Raw genomic sequence first — 17,519 nt, 5'->3', positions numbered from 1 at the left:
TAGATTGTTTAGAAAGCTGTCCAGATAATGAGCTGTAATCAATCCAACATTTGTTTTCCATTTACATAGACGTTTCCTAAAACAAAACCCAATGGAGATACAAATTGACAGAAACAATTTTAAAATGTAATCCTGTGTTTGTTTCAAAAAGGTCTGCCTAGAGAAACTAAATGATATTCAATTGGCTCTTATAATAGCAAGACTTTATGAGCCAGAGTTTGAAGTATCTGGGACTTACAAATCAATTCTACAAAAGAGAATTCTGGGAAGCAAACATCATACTAAAGAGAGTCCATCAAGCACACATGCTGATCCTTTTCTTCGTAGTATGGCTTATTGGATTTTGGAGGATTATAGCCATGCTCTTGATACTCTTATAAGCCAACCCATTTTGGATGAGGAAGGTAAGCTGGGACACTTTATATATGTTCTTCATTAGGAAACATATAAAGAATCTATCATCTGAAGAAAATACCTTTCGAGTTTCTATCAGAAAAAAACAGCAAATAATTGCTATTCTGGTTCAGACTGGTAGTCCAGATGGACATTGTTCACAACAGTGAACGAACATTTAGCTGCATAATAAAAAAAATCTCTCAACAATGGAATAAGGGGAGAGTGGGCACCGTCAGAAAGAAAATCTGTCTCATTCTAGTTACCAAATGTGAGCTTTCAGTGATCATTATAGTGCTGATTCTCAGGTATGTTACTATGTATTTGAAAACCTTCACTTTGATATGATCATATCATTTGAAGTGTATCTGATAACCGTAGACATCTGCTATTTACTTTTTCTGTTTGACATGAACTTCTTTCTTCTGTAGAAACAATAATTTTTCAGAAATACAAATCAGTTCACATGGTCACAGTGGAGGATATGAGAAGAGAGCAAGAGTACATGAGTACAAAGTGCATGAATCCAAAGTTCTTACACATAATGATAAACCAATTTTTTATTGTTTGAAATGGAGACAATACTGAGCTAAATGAATTCATGATGTGATTCTTTTTATAAGGCAGATACAAATATAATTTTCTTATATGTTTTGAATATAAACCTTGGGGAGTCTACTGCACATTATAAACATGGTGTTGGGATAATATTACATTCAATTGTAGTTCCAGGGGATTTCTTGTATTAGAACTGGAAACGGTTGGGTTTTTTAATGAAATAAATAAATGATTAACAATAATCTCTGATGAAATGTCTTTACAGATGAAGGCAATGTGTCAAGATGTAACCCTTCAGTGTTCAATTTTTATAATTACCTAAGGACACATCCTCTCTTGTTGAGACGCCATTTTGGGTCTTCTGATTTATCTTCCACAAGGATTTGTGTAACAGGAGAAAATGGACTGGCAGATGAAATCAATTTAAGGGAAAGAAGATTGTTTTTTACAACTGCATATGCTCACTTAAAAACTGGCTGTCCCATGCTGGCTTTGGAAGTGTTATCAAAGATGCCCAAAGTGGTAAAAAAGTCAAAGCCTTTAGGAAGAACTTCTAGCTTAATGGACACTAGTAAAGGCTGCTCACCTTCTTCTCCAGGTCCACTGGAATCAAAAGATAACAAACCTTTCAGCCTTGACTGGTCACAACCTATCGTCAATGGTCTGGAATCATCTTCAGATGGGTCATCAGGTAAACATTCTAATTCTGCTCTTTTGTTCGACTGGAGTCAACCAAGCACAGTTTTCCAGGATGAGCCTTTTGAGCTAAAGTGGGACAGTGACAAAGATGACGAAAGTGAAGATTCTTGTATTGTAATGAAACCTTTGCAGAAGGAAGTGAGTGAGAAACCAAATGAAGTTAGTTCTAGCTATACAGAAACCTATAGTTCAGGTGCCGAAAATGAGGTTTTCACTTCATCAGAAGACATCATTTCTGCACAGCTGAAATTTAGGGCATGCTTGAAGATCCTTACAGTGGAGCTTCGTACATTATCTACCGGCTATGAAGTAGATGGTGGAAAATTACGATACCAGCTGTATCACTGGCTTGAAAGAGAAGTGGTAGCTCTTCAGAAAACCTGTTACTATAGTGTTGAAACAGAAGATCTTCAGCCAGGAATTAGCCCAGTAATGGATGAACCTTCATCAAATGAAATGGCCGAAGAACTATCAGACACACAGCAAAATGCACAGCAGAGAGAATACCTTCAGAGAAGACAGTGGCTTGTAAAATATCAATCACTTCTGCGAATGTTTCTAAGTTACTGTATCCTTCATGGTTCTCATGGTGGAGGCTTGGCATCTGTACGTATGGAACTGATTTTACTGCTTCAAGAATCTCAGCAGGTATGAAGTTTTCTCCTTGTAGTATAGATGTAGCATTAAAATATGAATAGTTGAGAGGAAAAGTATATTATTGGCAAAATATAATTATAGTGCCCATTAATGTATTTCTGGTTCAGTATGTAAAGATATCTCTGTAATTTCTTCTTCAAATAACACACGTCTAAATAGTTTTGCATCTACACATAAGTATTTAACTATCATACCTAGTATCCTCACAGCTCTTTAAGAACAGGGGAAGCAGAACATTCTCAGGATTGGCTTTGCAAGCCAAATTTGATCCACCTGCCAAATGTATCACTTTGCATGTCCCCCCCTTCCCATTTTAAATTCCCAATCTCAGGAGATTAGCAGGGGGGTATGGGGAGACTTGCACAGGCTTTAAGAAAGCCCCCGTGCTCCCATTTTAGCCAGAAATAGTAGCATGGGGACTGTATTAAAGCCCTTTCCAAAAGCCCTTTTTGAAGCACTCAACCGCTTCTCCTTTAAGTGAAGGGGGCAGCTGCATAAAACTGCCCTTTTGGGAAGTGCTTTAAGGCAGTCCTCACACTCCTGTTGCAGCTGACCCGGGAACATGAGGGGTGCCTTACATTACTTCACAAAAGGGCTGTTTGAAGCAGCTCACACACTTGTTCAGGTGGGTGGTAACTGGAGAGAGGGGGAGGGAAACTTTTTTTTCTCCCCACTGCTGCCACTGGTGCCCACCTGTTTCCAGAAGTACATGAATTGCTTTAAGCAGCATTTTTGAAAAGCACTTTAATCCTTGCTTATCAGCTAATAAGTGGAGATTAAAATCTTGCCTTGACTGTAGAATCCTGTTCCCTGCTGAACAGAAGTAGAAAGTATCTGTTTATCTGGTGATGTTAGCTGCTGGGTGGGTGAGCATGATTTGAGGGAAATGGCCAGCAAGCAAAATTGGACCCCCTGATGGGCAAAGATTGCCCTCCCGGCTAGAGATGCCTCACCCTTTTTAGGATAAAGACAGGAGCAGTTGTCATGTTGAAGCTTACTGAATTATAAGTGAGGTTGTGTGTCATGTGACATTTCCCATTGTTGCAACATATGGCTGACCTCCATGGCACAATAATCAACTCATTTTCTCATTTCAGACATGCTTTTTCTGTTTATTGCACTGTCACTTTGTTTACAAAGTATACAAATATAAGCAACAGTTTACTGGGACTAGTTCCTTCAGGTTGCTGAACTGGTTTGGCAATCTTCCTGCTGGATCTTCAGCTTCCCACTGTTGTGTATGTTGTGTATGCATTCAGTAGCTCCAAGAGCACAAATTTTTCCTCTATTTACTCTACTTCCATCTGCAATACTAGATATTCAGCCATTAATTGGGGGGGGGCACATTTTTCAATATCGATCTGCACAGCAGCAAAGCAGGAATAACTTCAGTTTTCTGCAAAAATACACACGTCTGAGTAATAAAGGATGCTGTCAGAAGTACCATTATATCACACATGCATTATATCTATACATATGGACTGAACTATAAAAATCACAGATTCGGGGGGGGGGGGTTCCTGTGATTTCTAAAGGATCTGTTCTCATTCTCCCTTTTCAAATTCCTCCTTTGAGGAAAATAAGGTTTGGAATCTCGGTTTAACCTCCCATCTCTCATCCCCTTCCTCAAAAAACTACTTGGAAACTGGCAGCTCAATCCTCTACAGTCTACTCACAACTCAGGCCCATTGATTTCAGTTGGACTTACTCCCAGATAGATGAATTGTAATCTTAAAGAGTGACATGGAGGACTACCTTAGCAAAAAGATAAAAATACAACAAGAGAGAAGCTAAGGCAGTCACAGCAAAATTGCATAATTGGAGGACATTAAATGGTAAAGGGAGATAAACCACCAAAAAGAGGAAGCAGTGAATCTACTCCCAAATTACTCTGAATAGGTAACCATTGACAAAGGTGCACATGCTCTTATATGAGAGAGAAAATGATTCTGAAACTGCTACTCACTCCTGCACCACATGGCACCGAATTTCCCAAGAGAAACATGCTCCATGCAACATTCATTGATGTGTGTGGACACAAACTGGCAATTTAGCTTAACACATTTACTGGTGTTGCAATGCCTAAAACGTAATAGGAGCCAGCTTGAGGCAGAATTTCCTGAAACCAGAACTAGAGAGAGCCCTCCAGCTCAGGTCGCTGTAGTCATTTGTTGGAGCTGGGGCTTAAATCGAAACTTCGGGGTGCAGCAGGTGAAAGTTTTGCTGATCAGACATGAATCATAAATTAGCCAGGCCAATTCAGAAACCTTATGTTCCCTGCCCAATCACAAGGCCACTTTCGAAACATCGCTTATTTAAGAGGGCAATTAATTTGCCAGGCTGGTCACCACCTTATATAATAATATACTGGATTACTGTTTTCCTTTAGCTTTGAGTAATTTTTGAGAGGGAAGAGGCAAACCATTAACATTATCACTTCAAGTGTGTATACGTATCATCGGTAAGAATTTCGTAAGAAGGAAACAATCACTGTTAATAACCCATGCTAGTATTTACAGGAATTCAGCTATTAAAATATGCTTTCTATTATTCTCCCCTGCCCAAGGAACTGTTGCTTCATTTGCCTACTAATACCGTATCTGAGCAGAGTTCAATACCACTTCTGTTTGCCTGTACTGCAAGTGCCAAAACTGTGGTAGCCAATCCTTTGCTGCATCTTAGTAACCTGACTCATGACATACTACATGCTATAGTAAACCTTCATGCGCCTCCCAATCCAGATGTACAAAATCATAAGGCAAGTATTATCACAAGTAACTTTCTTTTTTGTCTTTGAATAAGTCTTTCTTTTAAAAAGAAATGAAAATATGGTGGGATTCAACTAAGTTGCTGCACAAGCAGAACATGGTCCACTTGCGCAACAGAACTTTCTTCTGTTTACGCATACAGTGGTACCTCGGTTTATGAACACAATTGGTTCCGGAAGTCTGTTCATAAACTGAAGCGTTCATAAACTGAAGCGAACTTTCCCATTGAAAGTAATGGAAAGTGGATTAATCCGTTCCAGACGGGTCCGCGAAGTACTTAAACTGAAGCGTTCATAAACTGAAACATGGGTGTAATTGGTTCCGGAAGTCTGTTCATAAACTGAAGCGTTCATAAACTGAAGCGAACTTTCCCATTGAAAGTAATGGAAAGTGGATTAATCCGTTCCAGACGGGTCCGCGAAGTACTTAAACTGAAGCGTTCATAAACTGAAACATGGGTGTAATTGGTTCCGGAAGTCTGTTCATAAACTGAAGCGTTCATAAACTGAAGCGAACTTTCCCATTAAAAGTAATGGAAAGTGAATTAATCCGTTCCAGATGGTTCCGCGGCGTTCATAAACCGAAAATTCATAAACCGAGGTGTTCATAAACCGAGGTTCCACTGTACTGCACTAAATGCTATGTTGCATTTCACCCATTTATATCTACACACATGTATTATCTGGCACAAAAGTCTGCCCTTGGTAATTAAGGCCACACTGGTGCAAGTGTGTTTTGTTCATTTTTTAAATAGATGCTGGCACATCATGTCATGTGACATACTGTGTTTGACTTGATAATTTGATTCTGGAAACGAGAGGTTCCAACATTACATAAACAACAATTCTTGCCTGATGTATAATGTGTCCTCTAAAACTTTCTTCCAGATCCATGTAATGCATACATTAGCTGCATCTCTGTCAGCTTGCATATACCAGTCTCTCTGTGGTGGTCACAGCTACAGGTAATGATCTTTAAAATAAATGAATGTGAGCTTTGATGTTCAGCGAGAGAAATAATTCCCTATTTGCAGTCCTACTTAAGGTATAATAATACACAAAACTTTCCCCCCAGCCTCTGCCTCTGTATGTATTCTATGATAAAAGGTTACGTTGTTCTGTGGTCTTTTGAAGTAGTAGATGTAAATGGACAAACTTAATTACATCTCTTATTTAACATCACTATAGCTACTTATGGTAAGATAATCATTCAGTCCTTTTTACTATTCATACCTTCTGGAGATGTAAGTTACAGACCCCAGAGTCCACCCTTTTATATTCTTTGCTTGTGACTCTGTAACCAGGTGGGTAGTAGGGGTAGAGTGGTATAACAATCTTTGATTAAACCAGCACACAAAATTTGAGCATAACTACAAACTACGGCGTAAAACAAGATTCACCAACCAACTTCAAACCATGGTGTATGATCCTGGCTTGCTTACCTCAAACCATGGTAGCGATCCTGGTTGAGTTTGATGGAAAAGGAAACTAGACTTAAGCTAAACAAACTGTAGTTTAGCATTATATGAACTGGGTTTGTAGGTTGAAAGACACTCTAAAACAGGCCTGAGCAAACTCGGCCCTCCAGATGTTTTGGGACCACAATTCCCACCATCCCTGACCACTGGTCCTGTTAGCTAGGGATCATGGGAGTTGTCCCAAGTTTGCCTATGCCTGTTCTGCAAGAATAAAAGAAGTGCCATGATTAATAGAAATAGTGGCTTAATTTAATTTAATTTTAACTTTTCTTTTTAAATAGCTCATTACAAGCAAACCAATTCACTGGAACTGTTTACCAAACACTGCTGCTTTCTCACCGGCATTCCTTAAGGACAGCAAGCTTAGATGAAACAGTCACTCCCAATACTGTACCCTCTCAGTGGCCAGGTAGTAATGATTGATTTTATTCTTATCTAGCTTTCTTGACAATAATCAATGCTGTTCTTTTTGTGTTTATTTAAACAATATATACTGTATAACTACAATTGTCTCTGAAAGGTCTCCAAAAAAATAGAGAAAGGGTAAAAATCACTTAAAACTACAAAATCAGACTTCAATTGAAATGCCTACTGGAAGAAAAACATATTCAGTTGGTGCCAGAATGTGAACAGCAGGAGGCCGCTTCCCCAAAATTGGGGCTACAGGACTGAACACACAGCTCCTGGTGGATACAAGACTTATATCTGAGCCATGGGGGTCTACTTTCAATGATTCCCGCAAATACCTTAGGGCAGGAAAATAAGGAATTAGGTGGTCTTTGAGGTAACCTGGGCCCAAGTTGTTAAGGGCCTTGTAAATTAATACAGGAATCTTGAACTTGACACAGTAGCATATGAATAGCCAGTACAAGCAATCGCCGGAGTTATGTGCTGGTGATTAACTGTCCCCATCAACAATCCAGCTGCAGCGTTTTGCATTAACTGGAGCTTCCACAGCAGGCCCAAGGGTGCATTGCATTAATCAAGCCTTGAGACGGTACTATGGCATGAATTACCATAGCCAGACTAGCCCTATCCAAAAATGCCATAGTTCATGTACCAGCGGCAGCTGGTAAAAAGTCACTGCTAGCCACTGAGGGTAACTGAGCTTCCAAGAACACCCCAAAACTCTGATTCTTTTAAGTGCATTCTGGGGAACAGGCCTATTCCTAAGGATGCATTGATGTACTGTAGTTTCAGTTGAAAAAACTACATTTTTACACCATTATACTCAGTTGGTTTGGGTGGGCTACAGCCATTGCTGCACAAATAACGAATAAACACCCTAAATAGCTCACAGTAAGTTTACTATTGTCTCTCTGGAGAAAATTGTTTTATTTTGTGTATGTCTGTGTGTGTTTAAAAACTAGGTAGTGCTTTTTTTCTTTCTAGGTATAATGGCTTTAATACAGTTATTAAATCATACCGGAGAAGAAGCGCAATCTGGGATCACAGTTTTGCTGTGTGAAATTTTGACAGCAGTCTACCTTAGCCTCTTCATCCATGGTCTAGCCACGCATTCCAGCAATGAGCTGTTCAGAATTGTGGCCCATCCTCTTAATGACAAAATGTGGTTTGCTGTCTTTGGTGGAGGAGCAAAGATCCCAAAGAAAGGGCAGGTTCAACAAACATCAAAGATGGGTTAGTTTGCTCTTTATTTTCTTTACATATAAAACTTTTGTTAACCCTGTTCCTTCCTGTTCCTGCTGCATAAACTGGCTAGGCCGTCTGGCACTGTCTTTCCTCATATCTGCCATAGTTAAATTAAGTAAATAAATAACTGCTTTAATCCTGTGTAGTTCTTACATGGAAGTAGCAGAGCTTGGTTCTACAGTAAGCATACATTGGTTTGTGCTGTAAATACTTCTAATGTAACTGAAATAGCAATTTCATACCTTACATGTGAAATTAATCAAACAGTTCTAGGTGTTCCAGTATTTGATAGTCTAAAACTGATTTTCTATGCAGCCTATTAAATGCCAGTTTAAAAATATAGCCATGATATTTAAATGATTGGTGAATAATTTATTTTTGTTTGATGTAGCCATATTCCTTTACTCTAAGAGCAGCCTATGTTTTCTCTTTTTGGCAGGTAGGCACTTCCCTATGCCTAGCCCACACCAGGTAGTAGTATTCTCCATGGAATGTGTGGGGTTTACCAAATCTCTAACAGCCATCAGTACTCATAGTCCTACCAAACCTGCAGGCAAGATACTAGCTTCAGTCTTAGGCTTTTAAATCCAGTGCTGATATGTGCTCTTGCACATGTAGGAATAAAGATACAAAGAAAAATTTCTGTTTGTAAGTCATGACCTCAGGTTTTTATTGTGTTTTATTTCTATCATGTTAACTATATGAATTGGAGTTGAAAATTAAAACAAAAAACACCACCACATTGGTCCTTTATACATTTGGAACAATCCCTTCTAAATCTGTTTTAAATAACTTCATTATTGAAGGAAGAACATGGCTTGCAATTACCAGAAATATTTCCAATACATTTTTTTTTTGCTCATGAGGACTGCTTGTTTTGTGTCACATGACCATGCATATGGCTGTGGATTTCTTACTGTTAATTTAGCATATAAAAGCCGCCTTTAGTTCATAGCAAAATCAAATTCAGTCTCCATCAAAGATTGTTGTAGGGTAATAATATAAATGTAAACCTTGGTGTCTACAGATCCTCTGGTAATGTGACCTGCTTAACATTTCATTTTGGCTGATTTATAATTTGGTTTGTGATTGGCATAGGCGACACAAAATTGCCTTGGCAGAGAGGAGTTTATTTAAACATCATCATCCACATATCCTGCTTATTTGACCACAGCAAAATGCTGCTTTGTATTCAAATGTCAACATATAATCCATTATAGATAATTTTCAATTACATCAAACAAATGATTCTGAGGAATAGCTCATGGTTCAGTTGGTAGAGCATGAGACTTCATCTCGGGGTCATGGGTGTGAGCCCCACACTGGGTGAAAGATTCCTGTAGAGATGATCCTCGTGGTCCCTTCCAACTCGATGATTCTATTATCTATAACCTACAGTAAACTTGTGTGGTATGCAGATTAGATACGAGTGGTGTCAACTCTTAGATTCTGAAGGATTCTGATAATGGATTCCTTTGTGGCTTTAGGGTAAAATCTATAGCTCTTTTCATCTGTGAATGTACTTGGAAGTAAGCAAAACCGACTTCAGTAGAACTTGCATCCAAGTACGTATTTTAGGATTAACTGCTTTTCATTGGGCAGCTCACTTTAGAAAAGAGGAAATACGTTTGGTCAGTGTCTGTACTTAAATCTGGATTACAGTGGAATTTTCAGTGATAAAATTGTGTTCCTCCCATGTTTGTAAGATGATTTCAGGTGGGACTTGAGCTACCTTTAGTATGTGAAGGCAGGAATCACTGCCAGAAGCTTCAGAGGAAGGAAGATCCAGAAATGGCTGCCCATTACTGGAAAGCCATTGAATGTTGGAGCACATGTAAGCTAGATGGACCAATTACAGTGGTACCTTGCTTTACGAACTTAAACCGTTCCGGAAGTCCATTCTTAAACCAAAGCATTCTTAAACCAAGGCTTGCTTTCCCATAGCAGCAGGGGACTCAGTTTACAAAAGGAACACACTCAACAGGAAGCGGAACATGTTCCGCTTCCAAGGCAAAGTTCACAAACCAAAACACCTACTTCCCGGTTTTCAGCGTTCTTAATCCAAGTTTTAAAAAATCCTTCCAGCAGCACCTTAGAGACCAACTAACTTAATTGGTCTCTAAGGTGCTGCTGGGAGGAATTTTTTTTTTTTTTGCTTCGACTACGTCAGACTAACACAGCTACCTACCTGTAGCTTAATCCAAGTTGTTCATAAACTAAGCTGTTCTTAAACCAAGGTACCACTGTACTCTGATTTGGTATAAAGCAAGTTTGTGTGCACATGTCTTCCAAAATGTCACAGGTATAATAATAATAATAATAATAATAATAATAATAGTAGTAATAATTTATTATTTATTCCCTGCCCATCTGGCTGGGTTTCCCCAGCCACTCTGGGGAACTTTTAAAAACTTTAAGTTACTTTTTTGTATTTGTGAATTGGGATGGCTTTACACTGAGGGGCCTAATTGGAGGAGGCCAAGATGACAAGAGACCCCAGGGTGGGGGAATAAACCCCCAAGATCCAGCCCAGTATGCACACACACAAAGTAGTTCTGTGGGAGCAACCTCCCTAAAGTTATTTCAAGCAGTCTGGGACTTTAGATAGCAAATGGAATGCAAACTGGCTGTGCTGATGGTTGCAGTTTTCCAATGCAAGCTAAGGAATGCTCAAATCTTGCTGCTTGTGTAAAACATGATACAGTTGGGGGTGGTTAATAAGAAAAGGGCATTTTGGAATTTTTGCCTAATTCATATTATACGTTTAAATAGACTATTAACATAAGACTTGTCGGTTTTTTACAATAAAACAATCTAAATTATGCAGTGATGTTTAGATTTAAATTGTCGCTTATTTATATTGTCACTTATTTATGTTCTTTTGTTAGTCTTGTTATGTACATGTTTTATTACCTTCTTTCTCTGTTTCTCTGCCATGTATAAGAAGAAGTACTACAAGAATATTCCTAACCATTTAAGATACCAGTCCTAAACCATTTTTAGATAAATTTCCTTAGTTATTTTGTAGAGTAAAGAACTTGGTCAGCGAGACTTCATTTCCTGTAATAAGTTTGGCATTTGTCTGTAGTTCCATAACAAATAGCCTACTAGTGCTGCAGGCATAAACAGTAAAATTTAAATCAAGAAAGCAGTTAAGCATAGTGGTTACTGTTTAGATGTGGGTAAATGGAAGCAAGAATTCAAAAGATCCATTATTTCTCAAGTTCTGTATCATGTAACACTTTCTGTAAGCTTATTTCCCTATGCCTTCATTTCAAACATAAGAAAGCTTTGTTATTTTTGTTGAGCTCAAAAACTAACGCACCATATTAAGCAATGCATGTGCATGTTTGATGTGCTAGCTAAAAACCAAAGTTTAAGAAAACTTTAAAGTACTTTGTATTATAACAGATATGTTTTTATCTTTAAGGTAAGTGAGTTGCATTTTTAAGGAGAATTTTATGAGCATGTTTTGCGACGTTATATACTGGAAAAATCAATCTGAATTATTTCTGTGTTATCGTGCACTTCCATTTATAGATTATGTACTCTTAAAACCTGCATGCCAGTGAGGATTTTATTTACTATTAGCAAAGAGCAGCACCACATGCTGCTCTTCTGTGGGGATATAAATTGACAGTCTGCATTGTAATATGATAGTTGGAAATTTGATTTCTCGGGTATGCAGAAATGAAAGTTAAATTTTTGCTAAGAATTTTCGCAGTATAATTGCACCTCTTTGGAGGTGTAGGGTTAAGGTAGAGGATAGACAAAGGATTAAGGGAGCTAGGTTTGGAAGCCAGAGATTTTAAATCTAGGCTTGTGCTTGGTGGTTGGTGTTGCAATTAAGACATTGATTTTTAACATTTATTCTTAAATAGTTTGATGATAGACATCTGGTAAGTGGTTTCCAAACTTTACAAAAAAAAGATGCATCTTTTTCTCTCTGCAGCCTCTTCTCCTCTAGATGATGGTGAGAAGCAACAGAAGTTTTTAAGAATGTCATCAAAATCCTCGCTAAAAGAGAGTTCACAGACTACTTTACCCTCGATAGAACAAGATGCCCAAAATTACAAAGAGAAATTTATCCCTCCTGAACTTAGTATTTGGGACTACTTCATAGCAAAGGTATCTTATTTTAATTTTTATTCACTTTTGGAATCTTTTCCATAAGCAAAAGTGATTCTCATTCTGTCACATACTGGCCTTACTGGTGAGGTAGTTTTTCTTTGCAAAAAGCAGAATCCAGTTTCAAGAAGAAGCACAATCAACTCTTCCTTCTTCAAGCAGATACCTTCATTGGCACCACTGAATGCATCTTTCAAGCCCTTACCCACCCCACACCTGATTAAATGTATGATATCGGATGTTGGGCAGATGGACATGGCTTCCCCAAAACAGTCTTGCGGGCCAAATGGTCAGGGCCAGCAGGCCAAATTTGTTCTGCGAGCAGGAGGCTCTCCACCTCTGGTTTAAAATTGTGTTTTAATATGACATGTTACTTGAATTATTCCAAAAACCCTGCTTGAAAAGCAATCTCTTAACCTTAAATTATTGGCTAAGCAGGTGGAAAAGCGAGGACATCAGAATAGCTGTGGGCTGATCTTATTTGTAAAAAGCCAGGTAATTAGTAAAGTAGCTTAAGGACTGACCATAGGAGGCAACCCTAAAAGGAAATAGTGCCAAGAAATAAAAGGAAAGGTGTGCAGAATATGTGAATTAAGTATAAAGGAAAGAGGGAACCTGGCATTTTTCCTGCCTGTATTTCTAAGGTTAAAAGAAATAAAAACAATAAGTTCTTCTTTATTGGTTTTACCCTTTCCAAGCCAAGTCATACTAAAAGTAATCTGAAATTGAAATGATAATAAGCAGATCTCCCTAAGTATTTGAAGCAAGTGTATTTTGTTTTGTGTTTACCTCAATTGAGACTTTGTTGCTCTTCCAATCTCCATTTACCTTTTAGCCATTTCTTCCATCATCGCAAACTAGAATTGAATATGACTCAGAGGAGAGTCAAGAAAGCAGCGATGAAGAAGGTGATGATGAATTCTCACCAGACTTAAAGAGTCAGGAACATTCGAATTCAAATTCATATAGGTATGAAATTATATGATTCATTTGTTTTCCTTTACTGTTTCTACATTTGTTTTCATCTATGAAATGGGAGGCATCTAGGGAAGAGGCCACCTTTCCATCTAAAGTTCTCTCCTACACACTCCCAAAGTGCTTCTGTGCACAAACTGGAACTTCCAGATTTTGTGGCAAGTGAGAGACAAGGGGAAAGAAGGGAAAACTGAAGGTGGGGGAGATTACATTGTGGGTGGGAGAGAGGGGGGACGTGGAGTGATATTGCAACCCTTTGCGGGTTTGGAAGCTGAGGAAGGAAGAGCACATTCTAGTCTTGGAGAGGAATATGGAAGCAGGTGGGGTAAATTTTGGGGTCCTGGAGAGGGAAACCCCGGGGAATACAACTGAGGCAGGGAGAAGGGAGTCGGTGTATGGGGCAAGCAGAGGAATACCCCTTAGTTAATAATAAAAAGGAAAGGGAAACCAGTATTATCTTTTCACAGCTCGTCTATACTTGTTTGTGTATTCTGTTTAGTTGGTCTCTGATGCGGTTGGCTATGGTTCAGCTTGTCCTCCAGAACTTGAAGACTTTCTACCCTATGGCTGGGCATGATCTTTCAGGTAAGTCTGTCTTAGTGGGTTTTTGGATTTGTTTATATAGAATTCCCTCATATTCCTTAATTTACTGGTGCTTATTTTTATTATTTCATAAAATTTATACAACTCTTGATTTTGGAAAAAAAAAAACCCTGTACATCCTTGCTTGCAGTTACTTTAAAAAAAAATATTATTGGTTATATTCATAACAAACAATATAAAATAAACATCAATACAATATCACAATGTGGGATTTCTCCAATCCCTTGACTTCCCTCTAGCCTCTCCATGGTTCCATTATATTTATTTTTCATTCATGCATGTCCATATCTTATTTTCCATCTATACATATCTGATTCTATCAGTTATCCTAATACTGCAAATGTTTTTAGTCCTTGCTTGCAGTTACAAGCCTAGTTGAATTTTAGTTGGTGTAAAAGGCAAACTCGTTTTCCTGAAGACATTGTGGGATGGGGTTGTTTTAAGGACTGAGAAAATTAGCCTTCTCTTTTTCCTTCTTGATATATATGGATGAGAAGCTAATGTAATGTCCAGATGCTGAAGTAATGATCCCTCTTGAACTTTGTGAGTGAATAATCAAAAGGGACTGAGAGAGAGAGGAGTTTTAAGGGTAAAAGTTTTGCAATAATATCATCATGAGCCACAGTTGCTAAAGCTGAGAAGAGGTGCCTCCCTTTACAGAGCTTCTTAAACAGAGAGGCTTTTGTTTTGTTTTGTTTTTTACATCCTCCACTAAAACAGCCAGCTAAAATATTAAGTGTGGCTTAACCGGAGCTTCTGTTGAACGAGCATATATTTAAGCTACATACCAAGTCATATTCTAGCAGTAATATTTTTATAATGCCTTTATAAAAAAAAGCACATATAGCCAGCTAACAAGCTAGAATCTGTGTAATTGTGAAAAGGGTCTGTTTTGTGTTAAACCTTGAAAATAATTAACAGATGCAGTCATATTAAGGATAATTTTGAGGAACTAAGCTCCATTTCATACCACGGTGTCGGTGTGGTGTACGAGTTGAGAGTGTCAGACTAGCATAGCTGTCAAGTTCTCATTTTTTTAAGGGAAATTCCCTTATGCTGAATAGGCTTCCTCGCGAGAAAAGGGAAAATTTGACAGCTATGCAGACTAGGATTGGGAAGATACAAATGCACATTTATTCATTAAGTTTATTAGCTTACCTTGGGCTAGTCACTATTTCACAGAGATGAAAAAAAGCTGTGTACAGTATGTCATCTTAAGTTCTTTTGAGGAAAGCCAGGATCAAATGTAACTAAAAATATTTATACATACATGAACAACATATATAAAGGATTTTAGGGTTGGGCTAAAGAACTGTTATTCCTCATTTCATAACCAGTTTGCCATCTCCAGCTTTACTCATACAGTTCATTAGCACATATAAATGCCCATGTCCAAATTCAGCATGTAAATTTATGTGTCCGTTTGATTTTGTTTTTACTTTCTGGTTCTCTTGCTTGTGTGCATCTTGACAGGGAAATGTGCAGGCTCCATCTATAGAGTAAAATCTGCTATTGATGTGACAACAGTACCGTAGCAGAAAATAGAGTGTAAATTTCCTTAATATATTGCAGCTAAGGGGAAACTTGTTCTTGTTTTAGAGCTTCCAGTTAGTTCCCCACTGTGTCATGCAGTGCTAAAGATACTTCAACGCTGGGAGCAAGTTCTTCTTAGGCGACTTGAGATGCATGGCGGCCCACCAGAAAACTTCATTTCTGTTCATACTTCTCAAGATGCATCCTCTTCGGGCCCTGCACTACTTCGCCACAAAGCCTTGCTAGAGCCAACAAACACCCCCTTTAAGTAAGTGTGCACAGTGGCTCTGTCGTTTTTGTACTTTTCATGCTCTGTAAACCAGTTGTCATTCATGTTTTCATATCGGCAATACATTCTAATTAGCGTTGTATAGCATAGCATGGATGTGTTACCTCAAAGCAAGTTTCCACTGCAGATAGTACTTAAGGACAATTCACTAATTTTGTGTGTGTGCGCACGTGTAGATTGTATTTTAATGTACACTTTGAACTGTATATTTAAAAGTGGAAAGGCAAAGAAACCACAAGTTTGCAAACATGAATCATGCAGATAAACATGGAGTTGGGGTGAACTGTAGCTGACTTTTACTCTGACCCCCTCCGCTGCTTTAAGTTATATATTGTTGTGCCTTTCTGTCAGTCCTCCAAAACCGAACTACAACTACACTACAAATACAAACAAGTAAGTAAATCAAATGAAATACCTCTTGCTGTTTTCGGGAGGAAGTCTCACCTTAATGTGCAAGGAAACATGAGGACTTTTATGGAAAAAAGAGAGCTTCTTTACCCACCTTATTTTTATTTATCCAGTTTCTTCTCTTTTATTTTATCTTTTACACTATTACTTATCGTTTTCTTCTTCTTTCTGTTACCTTGGTTGTGCTTCATCAGAATTTGCTAAGACACTCTGCTGCTTTTCCAGATGATATCTGCACTCCTTGCTCAGACTGGGTCATCTTAATTTCAAACCTAGCTTCCTTGAAACAAAGCAAACCTGAGGGATTAGTTCTCTGGCTCCATATGAATAGGTTAACATGATTATTGATTCCATGCTGGCAAAAAATGACTCTCTTTGACGGTCACCTGCGTCCTGCCTGGCATTGATTTGAGCAATGAGCAAATCTGGATTCTCCTCTGCCAGATTTACAAGGGTAGTGGGATTAAACTGGGATTACAGAAACTGCAGCATGCTTAAAAACATGTTTCTCTTCATTTTTAGGTCTAAAAGTAATAATGCACTATCTGTGAAGAGACTTTGGCAATACCTCGTTAAACAAGAAATGGTCCAGGAAACCTTCATCAGAAACATATTTTCAAAGAAAAGGAGCTCGAATGAGGTTTGTATTGTACGTTTTTATACAGAAATTTAATACCTTTAACTTGGCTTTTCTTAAGCCAGTGTTACTCAAATTTTTGAACTCACCTCCACCCCCATCCAAGCTTGTTCTAGTTTCCAAGGCACCACATTCCTCAAATGCAAAGGTTGCATATGCTTAATGTGTAAGCAGTAAAGTTCACTGGCTGGAGAACAATATAATGAGAGTATTATTTGTTTGGTATAAATACATTTATTATAGTTTGTCCAATTTCCCTTTGTGAACTGAGAGTTAAGTCTTCACCATAGTGTCTAAGGTATAGAACTCTTTCTGATGTACTTCTGAGAATGTACTTCAAAGAAGTTTATTGCAGCGTTCCACAATTTTGTTCCACTAAGTTAAATGTTGCATCTTCATAAAATTACTATGTAATTGTTAACCTTGCCTCATAGCTGCATGTTAGTCTCATCTTGTCTTTTGTCATGTGATTTATTCTTTTCTGGTGTAGTCATTAGAAGAGCAAAATGAACATATCAAAAGTACTTCAGTGGAAGAGCCTGGAATCAATAAGGTATATGTGAAATAAAATAAATGGTGAGATGAGAAAACTATAGCCTACATTCAAAATGTTTGTGTGTGTGTGTGTGTTTTAACTGTGTAACACATGTGGTTCATTGGTATTGATTAGGAAGATACAGAGTGGACTAATACCAGCAATTTTCTGGTCTCCTTTGTATGTGATTCCTTTGTTCATATGGT

At 38.1% G+C, this 17,519-nt stretch overlaps 1 protein-coding gene across 7 annotated transcripts in view; it reads left to right on the top strand.

Moving 5' to 3' along the window:
• The window catches only part of DMXL1 (Dmx like 1), a 70,799-nt gene that overhangs the window by 40,019 nt on the left and 13,261 nt on the right, over positions 1-17,519 (top strand). For 4 of the 7 annotated variants that reach the window (XM_060280148.2, XM_035099580.3, XM_060280146.2 and 1 more), the window contains 12 exons: positions 152-404; positions 1,217-2,298; positions 4,874-5,065; positions 5,963-6,039; positions 6,834-6,961; positions 7,945-8,193; positions 12,158-12,333; positions 13,169-13,302; positions 13,808-13,893; positions 15,511-15,712; positions 16,664-16,781; positions 17,269-17,331. In XM_060280148.2, the coding sequence (XP_060136131.1) occupies positions 152-404; positions 1,217-2,298; positions 4,874-5,065; positions 5,963-6,039; positions 6,834-6,961; positions 7,945-8,193; positions 12,158-12,333; positions 13,169-13,302; positions 13,808-13,893; positions 15,511-15,712; positions 16,664-16,781; positions 17,269-17,331 (2,760 nt within the window). Of the gene's footprint in view, positions 1-151; positions 405-1,216; positions 2,299-4,873; positions 5,066-5,962; positions 6,040-6,833; positions 6,962-7,944; positions 8,194-8,644; positions 8,759-12,157; positions 12,334-13,168; positions 13,303-13,807; positions 13,894-15,510; positions 15,713-16,663; positions 16,782-17,268; positions 17,332-17,519 lie in introns of all 7 variants that reach the window. The other 3 variants (XM_035099581.3, XM_060280147.2, XM_035099584.3) reach the window with 2 other exon arrangements.

Source organism: Zootoca vivipara, chromosome 10, assembly GCF_965207765.1.
Source record: "Zootoca vivipara chromosome 10, rZooViv2.hap1.1, whole genome shotgun sequence".
In the NCBI taxonomy this organism is placed as follows: domain Eukaryota; kingdom Metazoa; phylum Chordata; class Lepidosauria; order Squamata; family Lacertidae; genus Zootoca; species Zootoca vivipara.
Note: the sequence above shows the minus strand (reverse complement) of the source record. Positions and strands in the feature narration are given on the sequence as shown.